This window comes from Asterias amurensis, chromosome 2 (genome assembly GCF_032118995.1).
Source record: "Asterias amurensis chromosome 2, ASM3211899v1".
NCBI lineage: Eukaryota > Metazoa > Echinodermata > Asteroidea > Forcipulatida > Asteriidae > Asterias > Asterias amurensis.
The window spans coordinates 4,761,642-4,785,972 of NC_092649.1; the positions used below are offsets into that span (position 1 = coordinate 4,761,642).

At 36.9% G+C, this 24,331-nt stretch overlaps 2 protein-coding genes across 2 annotated transcripts; both read left to right on the forward strand.

Moving 5' to 3' along the window:
- The first annotated feature begins 29 nt into the window (after nt 1–29).
- LOC139949515 (uncharacterized) lies at nt 30–12,564 on the forward strand. Its single transcript, XM_071947889.1, is given in 11 exon segments — nt 30–321; nt 573–639; nt 1,989–2,227; nt 4,296–4,464; nt 5,157–5,268; nt 5,652–6,971; nt 7,325–7,504; nt 8,047–8,127; nt 9,159–10,751; nt 10,968–12,314; nt 12,317–12,564. Coding segments are annotated over 11 exon segments (5,283 nt in total). The 5' UTR covers nt 30–256; the 3' UTR covers nt 12,427–12,564.
- A 4,833-nt stretch (nt 12,565–17,397) lies between these two features.
- On the forward strand, nt 17,398–24,306 carry LOC139934135 (uncharacterized). Its single transcript, XM_071928429.1, has 6 exons — nt 17,398–17,950; nt 19,301–19,539; nt 21,542–21,710; nt 22,406–22,517; nt 23,289–24,220; nt 24,289–24,306. Exons 1-6 carry the CDS (start codon nt 17,831–17,833, stop codon nt 24,304–24,306), a joined length of 1,590 nt encoding a protein of 529 aa, XP_071784530.1. The 5' UTR covers nt 17,398–17,830.
- The last annotated feature ends 25 nt before the right edge of the window (nt 24,307–24,331 follow it).

Genomic DNA, 24,331 nt, shown 5'->3' on the forward strand with positions numbered 1-24,331 from the left:
GAGTACAGCGCCACACACAGTCACTGGATCTATATTCACACTTGCTTTTGGGGCATACAGTCGTAAATTCCTCCATCATCCAACGTTAACCGTGTTCTTTCAAATCAAATTCTATAACCCATTGTCAATAAATCATTCACACACCTGGAAATTTTCCAATATTACGTCAGGGGATAAATATAAAAGACTGCTGATTGGATAGTTTTTGGGCTTTGGTCTGGGTCGGGTAAGGATTTTACTTTGGCAGCCGCAGTTGATGTTGGCACATTACAATGTCAAACCATCCTTGTATAGCTCTGCGTGTTGTTGTTGGATGGGAAGATATTGTAACATTCGTACCAATCAGCCAGTAGAGGGCGCCAGCACGGCTCCGCGGTGGAGCTAGTTGCTGGTTGGCCCCCCTGCTGGAAGATTGGGAAACCCGCTCGCCTGGGGAGATGTTTTCCTAGGTCTGGATCTATGAATTTATAAAGATTGGACGTCTGGAATAAAACGGTTAGGAATTCAAGCAGAAATACTGGTTTCATTGCTCCGTATTGTTGTGATTATTAACACAGGATTTTTGTGTTACAATATTTCTCCCCAATATATCCTTCTAAAGAAGTGGCCATCACAAAAAGTAACAACAACTTGGACATGGTAAGTTATCCCCCAATATGGTGCCAATCCACATCACGTGTTTATGGAGCAAAATTAAGTGTGTTGTAAAACAAAAAAACTAACCATCAACCTGTATTCATGTGATTATTTGGAGACGAGATGGACCCACAGTAACTATATTTTATAGGGCGCTGTACTCCGGTTTTGAAAGTTTCGGTCTTGGGGTAGGCCTACGAATGAAGAAATACAAATTTTAGTTTACCCGCAGTGCAGCGCTCGATCAGTTACTGGGTTTGGCACGGATATACATTGAATGTTACCATGGTCTGACTATAATGGAAGAAAGCTGACTATGTTATAACATGCTATTTTAATATAAGATGATCCCAGAATGTTAGAGGTGATTGCTTGGACTAAGAAAGTTACTCAGGAGTTGCTTGGCCTCTACTCGGTAACTTTTCTCAGAATAGTTTGCGTATCCTTCCACCAATTTTTCATTCGTTAACAATAATTAGTATCAAATTTACTGAAATTAGTTAATCCTTTTTGTAAAAATGTGTACAAATAAATGGTGGCAGGATATGGATGTTTCCCTTGTTGGGTGATATCAACTTTAAAATGGACTTGAACAGTAGGCATAAGTTTACTCAAATGAGATTTTCCTATTTGTAAAACAAAATAAGTGACAAGTGGTGGCATGATATGGAAAGTTTTCCCCTTGTTTTGTGGTATTAACTTTAAAATGAACTTGAACACACACCCAACTTCAAAAACCCCAAAACAAAACTATACCAAAACACAGTCGTTTTGAAAGGAAGGTACATGTACACTTAACCTTTTGAGATATGGTGGACACAAAAGTGTACTGTTTTGTGTCGTTGTATAAACAGACACATTTACCAAACCAAAATTTAGTAATAGTGCTCTATAAAAGTGTCCACGGTATATCTAAAAATGGCTGATTGAGTTTACCCCATTTCAGTTACAGTCCACTTGGCTCACTCATCATTGGACTTTAAAATGAGGAAGATCACTGCACTGAAGTGCTTCACCCGTTTACGGTATAAAAGTCATACTGGATTAAAACTAGAATGGGGTTGTTGAACACGTTTGGATGTAACTAACAAACATGATTACACCTCTTCGGCTAAATTTGTCAAAGCCAAAAGAGAAGAACAAAAATCAGACCAGAAAACAAAAAACAGGTAGACTGTCTCCACATATTTTCCCCAGTACTTTTATTTTACAGTAATAAAATATATTGCAGAATCGCAAAATGACTAAATGAGAACATCCCCAGAAAAATAGTACTTCAAAAGTAAATGTAAAGACACGTGTCTTTGCATTGACATTTGACAAACATATGTTGACTTTTCCCCCATGATTAGGAATCTTTGAGGCCTTTGCAAACCCTGGCTGACTTGCATGATGCATTGAGTGCAGCAAGAACATACTACAACCACTCATCAGCCAAGGTGGTGACCAACAAGAAACACATTAGAAATTCAAAGAAAATGGCGTTCAAGTCGTCATTTATAGCAAAGTCAAATCTTGCAGAAAGATCTGAACCAGTGGACACCAAGAAGCAATTGGAAGTTGACCAAGCTGTGGCAGCATCTGATGACAGGTAAAGAACAGCATTGCCATAATGAACAGCAACACAATGGAGGATTTGTGGGGAATGGGACCGGGGTTTAAACATTTTGAAGGTCCAACTTGTAGGATTTATGGCCCGCTTTAGATCATAACAAATACAAGTTATTCGAAGCTACCATCTTCCATTTTATAACCAGAAACCCTAACCTAACATACAGTTGGATTAAACAAAATTAATTCAGCTCAAAACGCAAAGGATATTTTCATTAAAAACGGTTCTGAAAAACGGTTCTCAAGTGCAAAATGCAAACAAATAAACAAGGGGATGTAGCGAAGTTTGGGGGTCTGATGATTTGTATTTCTATTTTAAGGAAATCAGAGAGTATTCTTCTTTATGTTTTTTTATTTTTATTAAAGCTATTTTTGAGGAGGACCGCCAAGAGAGAAAAAAAAAAAGTTTTCTCGACCTATAACCTCCACACGCCAATATGGGACGAATGCTTCTTGCCAGGTGGGGAAAACATATGTTGGACAATGAAAACCCACAGGCAGTTCTTTCTTTGGGTTTGGGACATTTTACTTACAATGCAACACAGAAAGAGGCCTTTTCACTTTAAAGTGAAACTACTTTACAGGACTTTGAGTAAACAACCTTCACATGATTTACAAAAATACGAGTTGGTAGAAAGAATTGAAAGTATTGGGCAGGTTTACGGTTTCAATTTCAAGAATGATTCAAATGTTCTTTATTTCCACAGCTAAAACCAATATAACATTCAAAACATTTAAAACATCTAAAACCAAAAAATGCAATCACTTAGGCCTATAAAGCCATAGATTGGACACTTTCTGAACAGAACAAATATTAAAGGTTCACAGATTTACAAATAACTTACAGGGTGTACAGAAGGTAATGATGAAAGATTTCCCTTGAAATATTATTCCATGAAATGCTTTATCCTTTTTAGAAAACATTAAAACAATTATCGATTCTGAATATCGAGAATAACGGATTTATTTTACACACATGTCATGACAAGGTGAAACATGCGGAAACAAGGGTGGGTTTTCCCGTTATTTTCTCCCGACTCCGGCGACCCATTGAGCCTAAATTTTCACAGGTTTGTTATTTTATATATAAGTTGTGATACACGAAGTGTGGGCCTTTGGACAATACTGTTTACCGATGTTATGCGATTGCTTTAACAAAATACCCTTGTATTGCAGTCTAAATGAATGAGTCAATCATGCCAACGAAGGTACAAATATCACATAGTGATGTGGGGGAGATCATTTTGCTGCAGAACCCATGGAAGCAAAACCTTGTAGGCCCCTATTCATGGCCCAGACAGGTAGGCCATGCCCATTCAACCTGATCAAGGAGAAAGTATCAATAGGTTTTACTAGATATGAAGTTCAAAGGTGATACCCTTTTATGCTTACACCTTTTGACAATAGATAACCTTGGCTTGTTTACGTTAACCGCAGGTTGATAGCTACTCCTATGTTGTGTATATTTGTGGTGGGGTCTGTGCGGGATTGCCTAGAACTTGTTGGTGATATTTTCTAATAAACAAGCATTGTGGAACAAAATAGATGACAGATCTCTCTGGTACAGACTTACACATGTTTTGTAATGATTAAATTGTTGTGAACCTATAGTTCACGCGCGGTTTGAATAAGTTTTTTTGTTATTGGTGTTCCTTTGCCTTAAGGTTTTTCAAGAAAGTTCTCACAATAATAAGTACTTTTGTAGCGAACAAATGTAAGAAACACATGTTGGCTAAAATATATAATAGCTTTTTGTTATGCACTTCTTTGCGATATAATTACAGAGAGTCTTGGAAGAAAAAAAAATGTTATCTTCAAGTCAGGATATTATAAACATCAAACACAATAGTCACAAAAATGCACATCGAGCAGTATACATGCTCGAATGATAGTCTGTAACATTGTGTTGCTGTTATTACCATTAGTGCTCTTGCTTTCACCTCGATTTTAGTTCGGCTTTTAAAATATGGTATGGTAATGGGACTTAATGTATAAGCGGAGTGCTGTATTGAAACAAAATGTTTTTGTTTTTTTTCTTTTGGTTTCAGAGAGAGTGAAGAACGTCATATCCAGATATTTGTTTCTAATCCAGTAAAGGAGAGTCTCTGTCTGCAACTTCATCCATCCACCACCATCTCTGACTTGAAACAAATAATACAGGAAAGACTAAACATCCAAGCAAAGAATCAGCATCTTGTCACTAAGAGGGGCATTGAGGTATGACCTTGTATCATTTGGTGCTGACAATCTAAAGTTTTGCTTTGTGAATTTAATGGAATTTATTGTTGAGAAGTCTTTTCCAGAGGTTACATCAGAGAGTTTTAGTCTTTTAGAAAACCTTGTCCATCTAAAAGTGTGACCCTAGGTATGCATTCTTTGGCATTTACTGACAGGCAAGACTTCACTGGTATCAAAAAGTACATTGTCATCTTGACGTGTTGAATATGACAATTTACTTTTTGTATTGTTGTGATGTCACTTGTCAACACACATGCAATAAAGACATAAAACGTTGACATCTGAAAAAAAGTTTATAAGATGTGTGGCCGCTTTTTGTATTTTTAAATCTTGTTGAAATTCTTTCTTGCAATTTCCAAACCTTAGATCACTTTTACTCGTATTAATGTTGAGATACAATCAATACAAGCAAGAACTTCTGTAGCAGTTTTTAACAAATGACAATCATCAAAATAGGTGTCTATGCATCCTTGAAATGTAAGATACCACAGAAAGTAAACCTGCCCTCAACAAATTATTGAAATTATATGTATCTTTTGCCTTTTCCCAAGATCTTTTTGTGTGCACCTTTATGGGTGTTTTTTTAAACTTCCAAACAATTCGAAAGGAATTTGACTGTCCTTAATGAAGTTTTTTGTGGTTTATTAGTAACACTTTTGTTGAACACACAGCTTTGTGACACACAGTCTCTGATGGTGCTTGGCATTCAGCAAGATACCAACCTAGAGTTACGTCAAGTTGCTGGGTTGATGGGTGGTACAAGAAAGCGAAAATCGGGAAGTGGTAAGTGTGAGCCAATCTAAACGCTGTATTTTTGCCCCTATTTGGTTTCTTAACATTCAGCATTTCTGATTATTAAAAGTCATTCAGTTCGGCTGATAGGTGGTTCATTAAACAAAAACTAGGGTAAATCGGATTGCTAATGAAGGTTACTAAAATATTAAAGAGACAGAAAGCTTTAGGTTCACTGTTTGGATGTGTGGTACAAGGAAGCAGAATTCGTCAAAGTTTAATCTACTGCTTTAAAAAAAAAAAAAAATCAAGCGTTAGTATTTTAAAAGTAGTTTGTTTTGATCGAAACAAATTAGTATAAATAAAACTTTCCTCTTACAGACTCCTACTTTCAATACAAACACAGAAGACAATATTCTTTTTTTGGTTTACAGGGCAAGGAAAAAATGTTAAAATAGCCAAGATACAACTTCAAGATGAGCAGGAAACAAAGACTAGCTCCGAGTCAAAACAAGAAGATGTCACTGAGTCTATGGAAACTTCTTGTACTATTGCTGGCATCCCTGGTACATCTACTAGTGCAGTCCAGGCACAGAGAAGTTCTCCTAGAACAAAGTTCATTCCTAATCCAAGAGGAATGAATAAAGAAATGAAGCATCAAGATCAAGAAAAACCCTTGACTCAACAGTTGAGTGCCTCTACTGAGAAACAAGATTGCCTAGTTCAGTCTCAGAGAACTTCTCCTAGAACAGAGGCCATTCCTAAGAACACAGGAGGAAGGAAGGAACAAATGAAGCATCAATCTCGAGAAGGACTTGCAATTCAACAGAGTGCCTCTACTGAGAAACAAGATTGCTTAGTCCAGTCCCGGAGAACTTCTCCTAGAACAGGGGCCATTCATAAGAACACAAGAGGAAGGAAAGAACAAATGAAGCATCAATCTCGAGAAGGACTTGTAACTCAACAGAGTGCCTCTACTGAGAAACAAGATTGCTTAGTCCAGTCCCGGAGAACTTCTCCTAGAACAGGGGCCATTCCTAAGAACACAAGAGGAAGGAATGATCAAATGAAACTTCAAACTCAAGGACTTGCAATTAAACAGAGTGCCTCTACTGAGAAACAAGATTGCTTATTAGTCCAGTCTCAGCGAACTTCTCCTAGAACAGGGGCCATTCATAAGATCACAAGAGGAAGGAAAGAACAAATGAAGCATCAATCTCGAGAAGGACTTGTAACTCAACAGAGTGCCTCTACTGAGAAACAAGATTGCTTAGTCCAATCTCAGAGAACTTCTCCTAGAACAGGGGCCATTCCTAAGAACACAAGAGGAAGGAAAGAAAAAATGAAGAATCAATCTCGAGAAGGACTTGTAACTCAACAGAGTGCCTCTACTGAGAAACAAGATTGCTTATTAGTCCAGTCTCAGCGAACTTCTCCTAGAACAGGGGCCATTCATAAGAACACAAGAGGAAGGAAAGAACAAATGAAGCATCAATCTCGAGAAGGAGTTGTAACTCAACAGAGTGCCTCTACTGAGAAACAAGATTGCTTAGTCCAGTCGCAGAGAACTTCTCCAAGAATAGGGGCCATTCCTAAGAACACAAGAGGAAGGAAGGTACAAATGAAGCCTCAATTTCAAACAAAAGAAAAAAATCATCTTAGTGCCTCGGTCCATTTGTTGGAGGAACCTGAACAGAGTATATCGTCTACAGCAGGAATCATCAATGAGATAGCTTCAAACTGTCACAGTAAAGGTACAGATCAACAAGAACCTTTATGCTTTATTTTAACAACAACATGAGGAATCGGAATGTTTATCAAAAGGTTACGAACTTCGAGATAAAGAGATCTCTGTACAGTTTTGTGCATTCGCGAATATACGGTTTACCGGTACGTAGGTTCCTCAAATCCCTAGACACTTCACAATCCAAGCTTACTCCTCCAGACTCGATGAAAACTTAGAGATTCTACAGTCCTAATGAGAGTTCAATGAAAGCTGCGAGATTCCATATTCCTGATGGGCGTTACCGCTGAATGAAGGTTCAGAAGTTTTGAATCATGTATTTAAGTGTTCAAAAACAATTTTTTCCATCTCTCCTTTATCTAGACATAGTTCCTGCAGTTCACCAAGACCTAGCAACAACATCACAATCATCCGATGCGCTTACCTTAGTTCATCACCAATCACAGGCAATGGTGAACAACATGTCAATCGGAGATGGTAGTAACGTCTTTATGGCCCCCGCTTCTGGAATAACCTTCAATAAAAATATCAACCATGTAACAGGTAACAGGTATTACATTATTATACAACAACTTTGTATAAAAACAATTACAATAAAAATGTTTACATTTAACATTTAAATATTTAAATTTCAAGAATAAATCCCACCACCTCATCAAATGGACCAAACACAGAACAAACAAATAAAAACAAACAACGAAACATAAATAAAATTATGTCTAGTGAATTTATATTATCCACGCATAATTATGTTACTAAAAAACTTAAGGTAAAAAAGGAAGCATCTTCTGCTGACAAAATATCATACTTTGTTCAAGAATATATTGAAACAATTGTTGTGCTGAACTTTGTTTGTTAACGCTCACCAGGAGCGGCGCGCCCCAATACTCAAGCTCAAGTTACCCCAATTATACTGAAAACTAAGGAAACATTGAAGCAACTCGTGTTGATGTACAGAAACAATTTTTCTACAGAAGAGCAAAGCCACTTTTAGTTTAAGAATTATTATATAATATAATGTAAACTCTTCAGCAATAAATATAAGACATTTCTTGCGTTGATTTTTGTTTGTTATCTCTCAACAGTAATGGCACACCCCAATCCTCAAGCCCAAGCTATTGCAGATGTGACTAGAGGGGCATTGAAGCTAGTGGACATGACTACAGGTACTAGCTAATAGATACTCATAAGATACACAAAATAAACACCCATGATAAGGTTGTATGAGTTGAGAAGGTTTAAAAGGTAGTGAACATAATTAATGAAAATGACACTAAATTGGAATCATACTTAAACGTCATTTCAACTTGTTTTTGTTTAATATTTTTAAAATTCATTCAACAAAATTACACTTGAGTGTAATCATATGAAGACATTTTCAACTTGAAAATGAGGGAAGGAATACCTATCTGACGTATTGTTATTAGCATGTCAGTAGACAACCCCTGTGGATGAAATGTATTCAAGTTCTCAATCATTTGAGTCTACTAACTTTGTGTCCAGTTCGAGTCTACATCAAAGTTTGGGGTCACCAAATGTTAAGCCTGTGCCCGAATCACGAGTCACTTATACAAAACAAAAAAACAAGTATCATGAGTACATCAAAGTTGAAATGTTCTGTTCCTGAAACAGAAAACACTTTTAAAAAACAACAATGTGTAAAAAAAAAGTGCTCAAACTTTTAACTAGTCATTTCGAGGCTGGTTTAAAAGCAAATAAAACATTATCCTCACCTCAACGCTCTGAACAGTAAATAGCCAGTCAAAACAAAAGATTGTCTATTCACTAATCTTTTTACTTTAAAAAAAAACCAAGTATTTTTCTTACTGAGTCCAAAGTATGAGTTTAGATTTTGTTACATTTTTTTTAAAGGTTAGATGTTTGAGTCAATGACATAAGTTGGTGTCAATTCTTCAACCCTACCACAAGTCCCTGAGACAAATGTAATGTTTACTTCCTCTTGAGTAATAATTTGTTAAGTTTGTTACTACATCATCCACACTTTTGATTTGCATAAAAAATATAGTTAGACTCCCGATAGTTAGTTACCACAGCTGCACAAGATCAATAATGGTATAAACTTTATGCATCAAGACACATACAAACTTTATTATTAAAAAATGAAAAGGCATCTTATGACACAATGAAAAATTCAGCTTTTGATGATGTTGCTGTTTCTTTTCATACCACCCTATAGGAACACCAGACCCCAGTCATCAAGCTCAAGCTATTTCAGATGAACTTACAGAGGCATTGAAGAAAGTTTACATGAATACAGGTAGCTTTGTACAGATGCTCCCATGGGTTGATGATGATCAGATCCACATAATGGACATCTACACTAAGCTTGTTTTAGTTGTACTTAATGACAAGGTAGGGAAGATTGTGAAAGAGAAAATACAAATGAAATCATATGAAGACATTTTCCACTTAAAAACAAGGGAGGACAATCTAATCAAACGTGTTGTTTTTAGTGGATCGGCAGGTCTTGGAAAGACTACTCTTTGTGACAAAATCGCTTATGATTGGGCAGTTGGTAAGAGTGAGATTCTCAAAAGGTTCGAACTTGTTTTTGTTTTGAAAATGCGATCACTGACAACAGCTACAGACCTCATTGACGCTGTCGCAGATCAGCTCATAGAGCGAGACATTGTCAAAAGGTGTGATTTAAAAGGGTTTATTGACAAAAACCAAGACAAAGTGTTGATCCTCTTGGATGGGTTTGACGAATTTCAAACCACTCAGACGGAAAAGTCCTCATTTGGTTCAATTCTCAAGGCTCTTAATCGAAAGCAGTACAAAGACTGCTGGGTGGTTATCACATCTCGTCCTCCCCTTGACCAACTAGTCAGCTCATCATTGGTTGAAAAGCCATTCACTCATGTGGAAGTTGAAGGGTTTTCAGCTGAGGATATTGAGGAATATGTGAATAAATTCTTCCCTGATGACCTTGAGAATGTTAGGAAGCTGATAGAGAAGATACGATCTTCTGAAGTTTTGTCTGATTTGGCAAAGAGTCCAATGTTGCTGCTTTTGATGTGCTTGCTCTGGAGAGAGTCGGGAAAACTCCCAGAAACAATGACTCGGCTATACACTGATGCATTGAAATACATATGCAGGAGAAAAGCAAAAGACGTGTCACAAGATGAAATATCGCAAATATTGATTTCAATTGGAAAGGTTGCTCTACATGGTTTGATTTCTACAAATCAGTTTCTTTCGTTTAAAGAAAAAGATTTTGACAAGAAAGCATTCGATGCAGCATTAAGTGCAGGTGTTCTCACTAGCGAAAGGGTCTTCAAGGAGCTAGACGCTCATAACAATGTGTATTTTATACACAAAACTTTTTTGGAATTCTGTGCTGCAATGTATTGGCAAAGTTTAATCAACACAGAGGAATTTGAAGACATCTTTGTCCGGGTTTGCAGTGCCACAAGGATATATCCTTCTCCATATGAGTATCTATTAAGGTTTTGTTGTGGTGACAATGAGGAATGTACAAACCAAGTCTTACAGAAACTGCAGAATAATGAAAACCAAAGGTTGGGTCTTATTTGTTACTTTGAGTGTCAGTCCAAGAGTTTACCATCAGAGGATTTCATCAATGCAGTTGTGCAGACTGAAATTGGAATAAATGGGTGGAACACTGATTGTTTGAACGCCTTCTTTCACTTAGTGAAGCAAATTGGTAATCAAACAAACTTCCAAGATAGTGCCTACCTTTCCAGTGTAAATCATCTTTCCATTACAAACTGTGACCTACGCAGGTTTGATAGTGAGTTAGCAAACTGTTTAACTAAATTGACTTATATTTGTGGTTTTTATCTGAACAGTACAACCTTGGGTGGTCGTGCATCATTGTGGGCTACTAATTGGAAGAGAATGCAACACCTCAATAATCTGATATTGTCCAGCTGCAACCTGATAGGGGAAGACATGGCCCCTATTGCTGAGTCAGTGAGTGACATACCAACTCTAAATATTCTGAATCTGTCAGGCAATATAGCCTTGGGTGGATGTGTATCATTGTGGGCTACTCATTTGAAGAGAATGAAACACCTCAAGAATCTGTTATTGGCAAGCTGCAGACTGGTAGGGGAAGACATGGCCCCTATTGCTGAGTCAGTGAGTGACATGCCAACTTTGATTGATCTAATTTTGTTTCAAAATGATACCTTGGGTAGTCGTGCATCATTGTGGGGTTCTCATTTGAAGAGAATGAAACACCTCAAGATCCTGAGACTGAGTAACTGCAAATTGATAAGGGAAGACATGGCCCCTATTGCTGAGTCAGTGAGTGACATGCCAACTTTGATTTATCTAGATTTGTTTCAAAATGATACCTTGGGTGGTTGTGCATTATTTTGGGCTACTCATTTGAAGAGAATGAAACACCTCACAAATCTGCGATTGACAAAATGCAACCTGTTAAAAGATGACATGGCCCCTATTGCTGAGTCAGTGAGTGACATGCCAACTCTGATTGATCTGGATCTGTCTTTCAATGTATTCTTGGGTGGTCGTGCATCATTGTGGGCTACTCATTTGAAGAGAATGAAACACCTCAAGAATCTTAAATTGACATACTGCGAACTGAAAGGGAAAGACATTGCCCCTATTGTTGAGTCAGTGAGTGACATGCCAAATCTAATTGAACTGAATCTGCTTGGAAATCGTGACTTGGGTGATTCTGCTACATTGTGGGCTACTCATTTAAAGAAAATGAAGCACCTCAAGTATCTTAGATTGACATACTGCATCCTGATAGGGAAAGACATTGCCCCTATTGCTGAGTCAGTGAACGACCTTCACAATCTAATTGAACTGGATTTGTCTCAGAATGTTACCTTGGGTGGTTCTGCAACATTGTGGGCTACTCATTTGAAGACAATGAAACACCTCAAGAATCTGATATTGACATGCTGCAACCTGAGAGGGAAAGACGTGGCCCCTATTGCTGAGTCGATGAGTGACATGCCAACTCTTATTGATCTGAATCTGTCTCATAATGCTATCTTGGGTGGTTGTGCATCATTGTGGGCTACTCATTTTAAGACAATGAAACACCTCAAGAATCTGACAATGGCATACTGCGACCTGAAAGGGGAAGACGTGGCCCCTATTGCTGAGTCAGTGAGTGACATGCCAAATCTAATGAAACTGGATCTGTCTCATAATCATACATTATGGGGTTGTGCATCATTGTGGGCTACTCATTTGAAGAGAATGAAAGACCTCAGGAATCTGAGATTGACAGGCTGCAACCTGATAGGGGAAGACATGGCCCCTATTGCTGAGTCAGTGAGTGACATGCCCAATCTAATGGAACTGGATCTGTCTCAGAATCATACATTGTGGGGTTGTGCATCATTGTGGGCTACTCATTTGAAGAGAATGAAAGACCTCAGGAATCTGAGATTGACAGGCTGCAACCTGATAGGGGAAGACATGGCCCCTATTGCTGAGTCAGTGAGTGCCATGCCAAATCTAATGGAACTGGATCTGTCTCAGAATCATACATTGTGGGGTTGTGCATCATTGTGGGCTACTCATTTGAAGAGAATGAAGCACCTCCAAAATCTGGGCTTGAGAGACTGCAATTTGACGGGGGATAATAGGAGACGCATCAATCTGGCGTTGAGGGATAATACCACTCTAGATGTAGAGATGGATTAAAAGACATCGGGGCCCAGTCTTTGCCTTGATAAAAAAAGGTTTACCAACCGAATTTCCGCGTGATTTTCAGGATAAGCAAACAACTGATGAATACCATTAACAAGCAATTTGCTTTGATTGAGAGCCAACCTGTAGTAGGATATTTGGTTTTCATTGTTTTACAGTACGGCTGTGTGGATGTCCCGGTTGAAAAATATAATGCCATCTTTGCCTACCTTAAAGCCATTATACACTTTCGGTTAACAGTATTGTCCAAGTCCCACACTTCGTGTATCACAACTTATATATAAAATAACAATCCTGTGGAAATTTAGGCTCAATCGGACATCGGAGTCGGGAGAAAATAACGGGAAAACCCACTCCTGTTTTCGCGCGTTTCGCCGTGTCATGACATGTGTTTATAACAAATCCGTAATTCTCGTTAACGAGAATTTATATTGTTTTACCGTTTTCTCAAAAAGTAAAGCATTTCATGGACTAATATTTCAAGAGAAGTCTTTCACCATTACCTTCTGTAAACCCTGTAAATTATTTGTAAATCTGTGAACTTTTTTTTTTTCTGTACCGAAAGGGTCCAATGGCTTTAAAACTCTTAAAGGAACACGTTGCCTTGGATCGGTCGAGTTGGTCTTTGAAAAGCGTTTGTAACCGTTGTTTATAAAATGCAGATGAGTAGAAAGATGTTGTAAAAGTAGAATACAATGATCCACACAGACATGCCTCGAAATTGCGTGGTTTTCCTTTTACCTCGTCGACTAACACGTCGGCCATTTATGGGGGTCAAAATTTTGACTCCCATAAATGGCCGACCATGTTAGTTCGCACAGTAGAAGGAAAACCACGCAATTTCGAGGCAAACTTGTGTGGATCATTGTATTCTACTTTTAAAACATCTTTCCAACCATATGTATTTTATAAAAAACGGTTACAAACGCTTTTGTTTTGACCAACTCGTCCGATCCAAGGCAACGTGTTCCTTTAGTCATCTCCTCTGTAGTATACACTGATAAAAGCAGCCACTTTAAGACTCTGTGGTTATCAACTCCACACTGATAAAGCAGCCACTTTAAGACTCTTTTGTTATCAACTCCTCTGTAGTACACATTAATAAAAGCAGTCACTGTAAGACTCTTAAGAACAGCAAATTTAAGACTCTGACATTGTTTGGTTATTCATGAACTCACTGTCTTCATATTGCCTTTGATCTGTTTAAATCGAGTTGAAATTAGCCTTTGATACCCTTTTTTACATAATTTGGGGCCTTATTCACAGCATGCTGCAAAAACCTGAGGGAACCCTTTCATTCAGTTGGTCTTCTAGAATCCAATGATTATGAAACAACACCTACAATAAAAATTGCATCTTAACAGCAGATGTGAAACACATGTACTGAATACACATTGTATTGGGTTAAAAACAGTGAAGCATTAAAAAAACAAAAAAAACTAAACAACAACAAAAACTACAATTTAAACGAACCTACTAACTACAACAAACAATAACAAATTATTAGCAAATTTTCGTTTACAGTTTAGCAGCAAAAATATCATGTTATTGGTGTTGCTGTTGTCCCACTGAGTATTTGCCAAGTATACGTAGAAAACAAGTAATGTAATGGGGGACTTTTGGGACGCTTGGTGGCAGCAGATCGGTAATCTGCGCATATAAGGACTACGTGAACAATGACAATTTATCTGGTAAGTCTGCTGCCACCTAGCGTTCCAAAGTCTACCATTCTTCTCCTCACATGTGAATGGTGAGATTGGGCACACTGGTGTAAGTTATCTTTAGTAACTCATAAAATGGAGTGTCAATTTGAGTATTTTGAGAACTATCACAGATGATTCTTTTGTACAGTGCTCTACCTTTAATTTAAATGGCTGTTTTGCCTTCAATTTAAATTTGTTTTGTGTTTTATGTTTCATCATAAAGAATTAATAACCATGCATTTTTTAATAAAACACAACTTTTCTGGGTAGATTTTTAGTTGTTTTGTTGAGAGAAAGAGTTTGACGAAGTTCATTCCTCTCAGCTTAAACTGGGCTAAGTACTTAAATCTTGCTTAAAAAATTAATAGGGTTTGTATAGCTAAATACCCATTGTATATTGTTTGTGACTGATGCTCTTTATTGTTGTACTTTGCTTTACATTTTAATTGAAAAGGTTCTTTGTATCCAACTGAAATTTGCAAATTGTATATTGTTATTTGGCATGTATCATGTTTCATTATAAAGAAACAACTTTGCAATTGTTAATCTACATGTACTATGAATTTATGTGTTGATATTTTGTTGTATATTATTTGAGAAATACTTTTGAACCAATTTTATCACAGCCCATAAATTTCGTTTGATACTCATTTGAAATATGACGCCATCGGATTTCAGAATTGAACGAGTCCGTATATACATTTCAAATAGGAATTTTCGCATCTGTAAAAAAAAGTCAAACCAACTCTTTTGAGGGAAAATCATCGAAAGCATTTTTTGTGGAAACATTTACAGACCATATTGAAATGCGACGTCATCAAACATTTTTGGATTTAGAAACAAACTTGCTGGTAAATAGTATCAGACACATGTGGCATTTAAACCATTTTAACTTGAGGTTAGAGACATTTTCCATTTCCATGAGGACCATCTTATGGGAAGATAGGTGGATCACAAAACTCAACTATTTATGTTCCGTTAGTTATCACACAAGTGGTAACTATTGCGCTATAATTAATGTACAGTTTTTCAAACACAAAAACAAACTTTTCTTATACCAACTGTCTTCACACAAACATTTTTTTGTTGTTAACCAACTATAATCAAGCAAACTTCACTCGCTGCTTCAAAATACGAAGGTTGCGGTATGTCACGATACAGTTGCTATGGATTGACCAATCATATTAGAGGATTGAAGATAATACTTGTTGTGTTGTGTCTTCTACCATCTGGCTTCTACATATTCAGGATATCGTTTTCAGTTTACAATTGTTAGTAAAAACACAACAAAACCAGTTTTTTTCAAAACGAAGAACTACATTTCTGTAAATGTTGTAAAGGACTTCGATTTTTAACTACAATCTGTAAAATTCCCACAAGTCACCTCCCAGCAAAGAGCTTTGAGTATCAGTCAACAAGAAAGTTATTAAATTATTTTGATTAATTTGATAGACATTCATTTGGGATTGAGCAGTTACATTACAATATAAGTATATAGATATAACAACTTACTAAATTCATTATTTTAAATTCATACTGAATTTGTATTCACGGCAGAAAATGTGATGAGATTGTACCTTCAATGATACAAACATTAAATTTGGAAAACAGTCAAGATTATGTCATGAAAGTTATTTGGTTAAAGGAACATTACAGTTGCCCTTGAAAGAAAAACATACGTAGAATAACAAACAAGTGCAGCCATTTCTAAAGTTTGTATTCATCGAATGTACAATTCTTCCTCAGTACTTCCTCTATACCAGCCTACTACATTGACCAACATAATGCAAGAGCATTTCTCGCTCAGATGTCGGTTAGTGTACGATATACAGTAATCATTTTATTTCGTATTAAATCCTCACTAAATATTGTTTTTTTCCTGAAAGCCGTAGATTGTTTTATTAATATATATATACCTAAAGCGTTCACTGCAGAAGGTTGTAATTAATTAGGCGGTGAATGTGAGCGTCTGTAAATAAAGAAAAGTAAGTTTGAAAATCTGATCGTTGTCGTGAATTTTCAATGTAATTATCATGTTTTTGAAGTTGAATTATAGTACAGGCATGAACAAAGGTCAATCCAAGTCAAATCATCGTCATGGTGGGTCCATCTAATGGATTTTCTTCCATTTGCTGATTAGTTTTGATCTTATTTAATATTAGGAAACTCTAAATTAAGCATTCTTGGCCTCGTGGTTTGATATAAGTTACAGGTCGTTGAACTTCTGAACTTGCGACTATTCAACCTAGAGTTGGATGCTTGCAAAATAGACTGAGATAGTTATATCTTAATTTAAGCCCCTGATTCAAGAAATAAACTTTGCAAATATTTTATAAACAAAAAACAATCAACAAAATCAGTCAGGGCTGGGCAAATAAACGTTGACCCTTTGGCCGCATTGTTATGCTTTTCCAAAAGAAAGCATCTCCAATAATCACGTCAAACATTGAACTTAGACACGCATATGGGTTTTGAAGGAACATCAGCTTTTTACTTGCGTAGTAAATATTTGACTCACACCAAAATGTGCGAATGGTTTGGTATTAAATGTATTGGTACATTATTATTTTGTGCAGAGGTAATTTTTATTTACTATTATTATTATTATTTTGTGCAGTAAGTTATGGGCCTAGGTTAAAGTTTAATAATTCAGTTCATACGAAAACAAAAAATAAATAAAAAAAAAAAAAAAACGAAAAAGGTGAAGAAAACATACACAGCAGGCGAAGATCAACAGTTTTATTCTTGTTTAAACCACTTTGTTAAAGCCAGGAAAAACCATTGAAAACCCCTTATGTTGGAGACTTATGATCTAAAATATCTGATTCATTTGAGTTAGTTCTTCAGTGTACATGTTATTATTACGAAGCTATTTAGTATTTAATAAACACAACCATTTGGGGATGGTGAGTGGGTCAAAACAAATACTGTTGGGGAAAATATATTTCAACACTTAAGCCTACAATTCTGAATGGCCCGTTGCTTGAAGAGTACAGCGCCACACACAGTCACTGGATCTATATTCACACCCCTTATGTTGGAGACTTATGATCTAAAATATCTGATTCATTTGAGTTAGTTCTTCAGTGTACATGTTATTATTACGAAGCTATTTAGTATTTAATAAACACAACCATTTGGGGATGGTGAGTGGGTCAAAACAAATACTGTTGGGGAAAAAACATTTCAACACTTAAGCCTACAATTCTGAATGGCCCGTTGCTTGAAGAGTACAGCGCCACACACAGTCACTGGATCTATATTCACACTTGCTTTTTGGGCATACAGTCGTAAATTCCTCCATCATCCAGCGTTAACCATGTTCTTTCAAATCAAATTCTATAACCCATTGTCCATAAAACATTCGCACACCTGGAAATTTTCCAATATTACGTCAGGGGACAAATATAAAAGACTGCTGATTGGATAGTTTTGGGGCTTTGGTCTGGGTCGGGTAAGGATTTTACTTTGGCAGCCGCAGTTGATGTTGGCACATTACAATGTCAAACCATCCTTGTATAGCTCCGCGTGTTGTTGTTGGATGAGAAGATATTTCTCCCCTAAAGAAGAGGCCATCAAAAAAAGTAACAACAACTTGGACATGGTAAGTTATCCCCCAATATGGTGCCAATCCACATCACGTGTTTATGGAGCAAAATTAAGTGTGTTGTAAAACAACAAAAATAACCATCAACCTGTATTCATGTGATTATTTGGAGACGAGATAGACCCACAGTAACTATAGGGCGCTGTACTCCGGTTTTGAAATTTTCGGTCTTGGGGTAGGCCTACGAATGAAGAAATGCAAATTTTAGTTTACCCGAAATGCAGCGCTCGATCAGTTACTGGGTTAGCACGGATATACAGTGAATGTTACCATGGTCAGACTATAATGGAAGAAAGCTGACTATGTTATAACATGCTATTTTAATAAAGAGATGATCCCAAAATGTTAAAGAGGTGATTGCTTGCATCAAGAAAGTTACTCAGGAGTTGCTTGGCCTCTACTCGGTAACTTTTCTCAGAAAAGTTTTCGTATCCTGCCACCACTTTTTCATTCGTTAAACAAGAAAATAGTATCAAATTTACTAAAATTAGTATAAAATAATTGTAAAAATGAGTAAAAATAAATGGTGGCAGGATATGGATGTTTCCCTTGTTGGGTGATATCAACTTTAAAATGGACTTGAACAGTAGGCATAAGTTTACTCAAATGAGATTTTCCTATTTGTAAAACAAAAAAAGTGAACAAGTGGTGGCATGATATGGAAAGTTGTCCCCTTGTATTGTGGTATTAACTTTAAAATGGACTTGAACACACCCAACTTCAAAACCCCCAAAACAAAACTATACCAAAACACAGTCGTTTTGAAAGGAAGGTACATGTACACTTAACCTTTTGAGATATGGTGGACACAAGAGTATAATGTTTGGTGTTGTTGCATAAACAGACACATTTGCCAAACCAAAATTTAGTTATAGTGCTCTATTTAAAGTGTCCACGATCTCTAAAAATGGCTGATTGAGTTAACCCCATTTAAGTGCCAATCCACTTGTCTCACTCATCATTGGACTTCCTTTAAAATGAGGAAGATCACTGCACGGAAGTGCTTCACCCGTTTACGGTATCAAAGTCATATTTGATTAAAACTAGAATGGGGTTAGTTGGACACGTTTGGATGTAACTAATAAACATGATTACACCTCTTTGGCTAAAATTTGTCAAAGCCAAAAGAGAAGAAAAAAAATCAGACCAGAAAACAGAAAACAGGTAGACTGTCTCCACATATTTTTCCCCAGTACTTTTATTTTACAGTAATAAAATATATTGCAGAATCGCAAATGACTAAATGAGAACATCCCCAGAAAAATAGTACTTCAAAAGTAAATGTAAAGACACGTGTCTTTGCATTGACATTTGACAAACATATGTTGACTTTTCCCCCATGATTAGGAATCTTTGAGGCCTTTGCAAACCCTGGCTGACTTGCAGGATGCATTGAGTGCAGCAAGAACAGACTACAACCACTCATCAGCCAAGGTGGTGACCAACAAGAAACACATTAGAAATTCAAAGAAAATGGCGTTCAAGTCGTCATTTATAGCAAAGTCAAATCATGCAGAAAGATCTGAACCAGTGGACACCAAGAAGCAATTGGAAGTTGACCAAGCTGTGGCAGCATCTGATGACAGGTAAAGAACAGCATTGCCATAATGAACAGCAACACAATGGAGGATTTGTGGGGAATGGGACCGGGGTTTTAACATTTTGAAGGTCCAACTTGTAGGATTTATGGCCCGCTTTAGATCACAAGAAATACAAGTTATTCGAAGCTACCATCTCCCATTTTATAACCAGAAACCCTAACCTAACATACAGTTGGATTAAACAAAATTAATTCAGCTCAAAACGCAAAGGATATTTTCATTAAAAACGGTTCTGAAAAACGGTTCTCAAGTGCAAAATGCAAACAAATGAACAAGGTGATGTAGCGAAGTTTGGGGGTCTGATGATTTGTATTTCTATTTTAAGGAAATCAGAGAGTATTCTTCTTTATGTTTTTTTATTTTTATTAAAGCTAATTTTGAGGAGGACCGCCAAGAGAGAAAAAAAAAAGTTTTCTCGACCTATAACCTCCACACGCCAATATGGGACGAATGCTTCTTGCCAGGTGGGGAAAACATATGTTGGACAATGAAAACCCGCAGGCTGTTCTTTCTTTGGGTTTGGGACATTTTACTTACAATGCAACACAGAAAGAGGCCTTTTCACTTTAAAGTGAAACTACTTTACAGGACTTTGAGTAAACAACCTTCACATGATTTACAAACATACGAGTTGGTAGAAAGAATTGAAAGTATTGGGCAGGTTTACGGTTTCAATTTCAAGAATGATTCAAAATTTCCACAGCTAAAACCAATATAACATTCAAAACATTTAAAACATCTAAAACCAAAAAATGCAATCACTTAGGCCTATAAAGACATATATTGGACACTTTCTGAACAGAACAAATATTAAAGGTTCACAGATTTACAAATAACTTACAGGGTGTACAGAAGGTAATGATGAAAGATTTCCCTTGAAATATTATTCCATAAAATGCTTTACCTTTTGAGAAAACATTAAAACAATTATCGATTCTGAATATCGAGAATAACGGAATTATTTTACACACATGTCATGACAAGGTGAAACATGCTACAACAAGAGTGGGTTTTCCCGTTATTTTCTCCCGACTCCGACGACCGATTGAGCCTAAATTTTCACAGGTTTGTTATTTTATATATAAGTTGTGATACACGAAGTGTGGGCCTTTGGACAATTTACCGATGTTATGCGATTGCTTTAACAAAATATCCTTGTATTGCAGTCTAAACGAATGAGTCAATGATGCCAACGAAGGTACAAATATCACATATGTGATGTGGGGGAGATCATTTTGCTGCAGAACCCATGGAAGCAAAACCTTGTAGGCCCCTATTCATGGCCCAGATAGGTAGGCCATGCCCATTCAACCTGATCACGGAGAAAGTATCAATAGATTTTACTAGATATGAAGTTTAAAGGTGATACCCTTTTATGCTTACACCTTTTGACAATAGATAACCTTGGCTTGTTTACGTTAACCGCAGGTTGAAAGCTACTCCTATGTTGTGTATGTTTGTGGTGGGGTCTGTGCTGGATTGCCTAGAATTTGTTGGTGATATTTTCTAATAAACAAGCATTGTGAAACAAAATAGATGACAGATCTCTCTGGTACAGACTTACACATGTTTTGTAATGATTGAATTGTTGTGAACCTATAGTTCACGCGCGGTTTGAATAAGTTTTTTTTTTATTGGTGTTCCTTTGCCTTAAGGTTTTTCAAGAAAGTTGTCACAATAATAAGTACTTTTGTAGCGAACAAATGTAAGAAAGACATGTAGGATAAAATAAATAATAGCTTTTTTTTATGCACTTCTTTGCGATATAATTACAGAGAGTCTTGGAAGATAAAAAAAATGTTATCTTCAAGACAGGATATTATAAACATCAAACATAATAGTCACAAAGATGCACATCGAGCAGTATACATGCTCGAATGATCATCGCTTTTAGTTCGGCTTTTAAATGGTATGGTACTGGGACTTAATGTATAAGCGGAGTGCTGTATTGAAACAAAATGTTTTTGGTTTTTTCTTTTGGTTTCAGAGAGAGTGAAGAACGTCATATCCAGATATTTGTTTCTAATCCAGTAAAGGAGAGTCTCTGTCTGCAACTTCATCCATCCACCACCATCTCTGACTTGAAAGAAATAATCCAGGAAAGACTAAACATCCAAGCAAAGAATCAGCATCTTGTCACTAAGAGGGGCATTGAGGTATGAGACTTGTAACATTTGGTGCTGACAACCTAAAAGTTTTGCTTTATGAATTTAATGGAATTTATTGTTGAGAAGTCTTTTCCAGAGGTTACATCAGAGAGTTTTAGTCTTTTAGAAAACCTTGTCCATCTAAAAGTGTGACCCTAGGTATGCATTCTTTGGCATTTACTGACAGGCAAGACTTCACTGGTATCAAAAAGTACATTGTCATCTTGACGTGTTGAATATGACAATTTACTTTTTGTATTGTTGTGATGTCACTTGTCAGCACACATGCAATAAAGACATAAAACGTTGACATCTGAAAAAAAGTTTATAAGATGTGTGGCCGCTTTTTGTATTTTTAAATCTTGTTGAAATTCTTTCTTGCAATTTCCAAACCTTAGATCACTTTTACTCGTATTAATGTTGAGATACAATCAATACAAGCAAGAACTTCTGTAGCAGTTTTTAACAAATGACAATCATCAAAATAGGGGTCTATGCATCCTTGAAATGTGAGATACCACAGAAAGTAAACCTGCCCTCAACAAATTATTGAAATTATATGTATCTTTTGCCTTTTCCCAAGATCTTTTTGTGTGCACCTTTATAGGTGTTTTTTTAAACTTCAAAACAATTCGAAAGGAATTTGACTGTCCTTAATGAAGTTTTGTTGTGGTTTATTAGTAACACTTTTGTTGAACACACAGCTTTGTGACACACAGTCTCTGATGGTGCTTGGCATTCAGCAAGATACCAACCTAGAGTTACGTCAAGTTGCTGGGTTGATGGGTGGTACAAGAAAGCGAAAATCGGGAAGTGGTAAGTGTGAGCCAATCTAAACGCTGTATTTTTGCCCCTATTTGGTTTCTTAACATTCAGCATTTCTGATTATTAAAGGAACACGTTGCCTTGGATCGGTCGAGTTGGTCTTTGACAAGCGTTTTTAACCGTTTATTATAAAATGCATATGGGTAGAAAGATGTTGTAAAAGTAGAATACAATGATCCACTCAAACATGCCTCGAAATTGCACGGTTTTCCTTTTACCCTGTCGACTAACACGGTCGGCCATTTATGGGAGTCAAAATTTTGACTCCCATAAATGGCCGACCGTGATAGTTTGCGACGTAAAAGGAAAACCACGCAATTTCGAGTGGTACTTGTGTGGATCAATATATTCTACTTTTAAAACATCTTTCTAACCATATGCATTTCATAACAAACGGTTTCAAACGCTTTTAATAGACCAACTCGTCCGATCCAAGGCAACGTGTTCCTTTAAAAGTCATTCAGTTCGGCTGATAGGTGGTTCATTAAACAAAAACTAGGGTAAATCGGATTGCTAATGAAGGTTACTAAAATATTAAAGAGACAAAAAGCTTTAAGTTCACTGTTTGGATGTGTGGTACAAGGAAGCAGAATTCGTCAAAGTTTAATCTACTGCTTTAAAAAAAAAAAAAAAAATCAAGCGTTAGTATTTTAAAAGTAGTTTGTTTTGATCGAAACAAATTAGTATAAATAAAACTTTCCTCTTACAGACTCCTACTTTCAATACAAACACAGAAGACAATATTCTTTTTTTGGTTTACAGGGCAAGGAAAAAATGTTAAAATAGCCAAGATAAAACTTCAACATGAGCAGGAAACAAAGACTAGCTCCGAGTCAAAACAAGATGTCACTGAGTCTATGGAAACTTCTTGTACTATTGCTGGCATCCCTGGTACATCTACTAGTGCAGTCCAGGCACAGAGAAGTTCTCCTAGAACAAAGTTCATTCCTAATCCAAGAGGAATGAATAAAGAAATGAAGCATCAAGATCAAGAAAAACCCTTGACTCAACAGTTGAGTGCCTCTACTGAGAAACAAGATTGCCTAGTTCAGTCTCAGAGAACTTCTCCTAGAACGGAGGCCATTCCTAAGAACACAGGAGGAAGGAAGGAACAAATGAAGCATCAATCTCGAGAAGGACTTGCAATTCAACAGAGTGCCTCTACTGAGAAACAAGATTGCTTAGTCCAGTCCCGGAGAACTTCTCCTAGAGCAGGGGCCATTCATAAGAACACAAGAGGAAGGAAAGAACAAATGAAGCATCAATCTCGAGAAGGACTTGTAACTCAACAGAGTGCCTCTACTGAGAAACAAGACTGCTTAGTCCAGTCCCGGAGAACTTCTCCTAGAACAGGGGCCATTCCTAAGAACACAAGAGGAAGGAATGATCAAATGAAACTTCAAACTCAAGGACTTGCAATTAAACAGAGTGCCTCTACTGAGAAACAAGATTGCTTATTAGTCCAGTCTCAGCGAACTTCTCCTAGAACAGGGGCCATTCATAAGATCACAAGAGGAAGGAAAGAACAAATGAAGCATCAATCTCGAGAAGGACTTGTAACTCAACAGAGTGCCTCTACTGAGAAACAAGATTGCTTAGTCCAGTCTCAGAGAACTTCTCCTAGAACAGGGGCCATTCCTAAGAACACAAGAGGAAGGAAAGAAAAAATGAAGAATCAATCTCGAGAAGGACTTGTAACTCAACAGAGTGCCTCTACTGAGAAACAAGATTGCTTAGTCCAGTCCCGGAGAACTTCTCCTAGAGCAGGGGCCATTCATAAGAACACAAGAGGAAGGAAAGAACAA

Bases quoted from the DNA above. Each gene is read 5' to 3' on its own strand.
- LOC139934135 (XM_071928429.1), top strand. From the start codon at position 17,831: ATGTTGGCACATTACAATGTCAAACCATCCTTGTATAGCTCCGCGTGT. The intron at 17,951-19,300 runs GTAAGTTATCCC...CCCCATGATTAG, and splicing joins GTAACAACAACTTGGACATG to GAATCTTTGAGGCCTTTGCA. The intron at 19,540-21,541 runs GTAAAGAACAGC...TTTTGGTTTCAG, and splicing joins GTGGCAGCATCTGATGACAG to AGAGAGTGAAGAACGTCATA.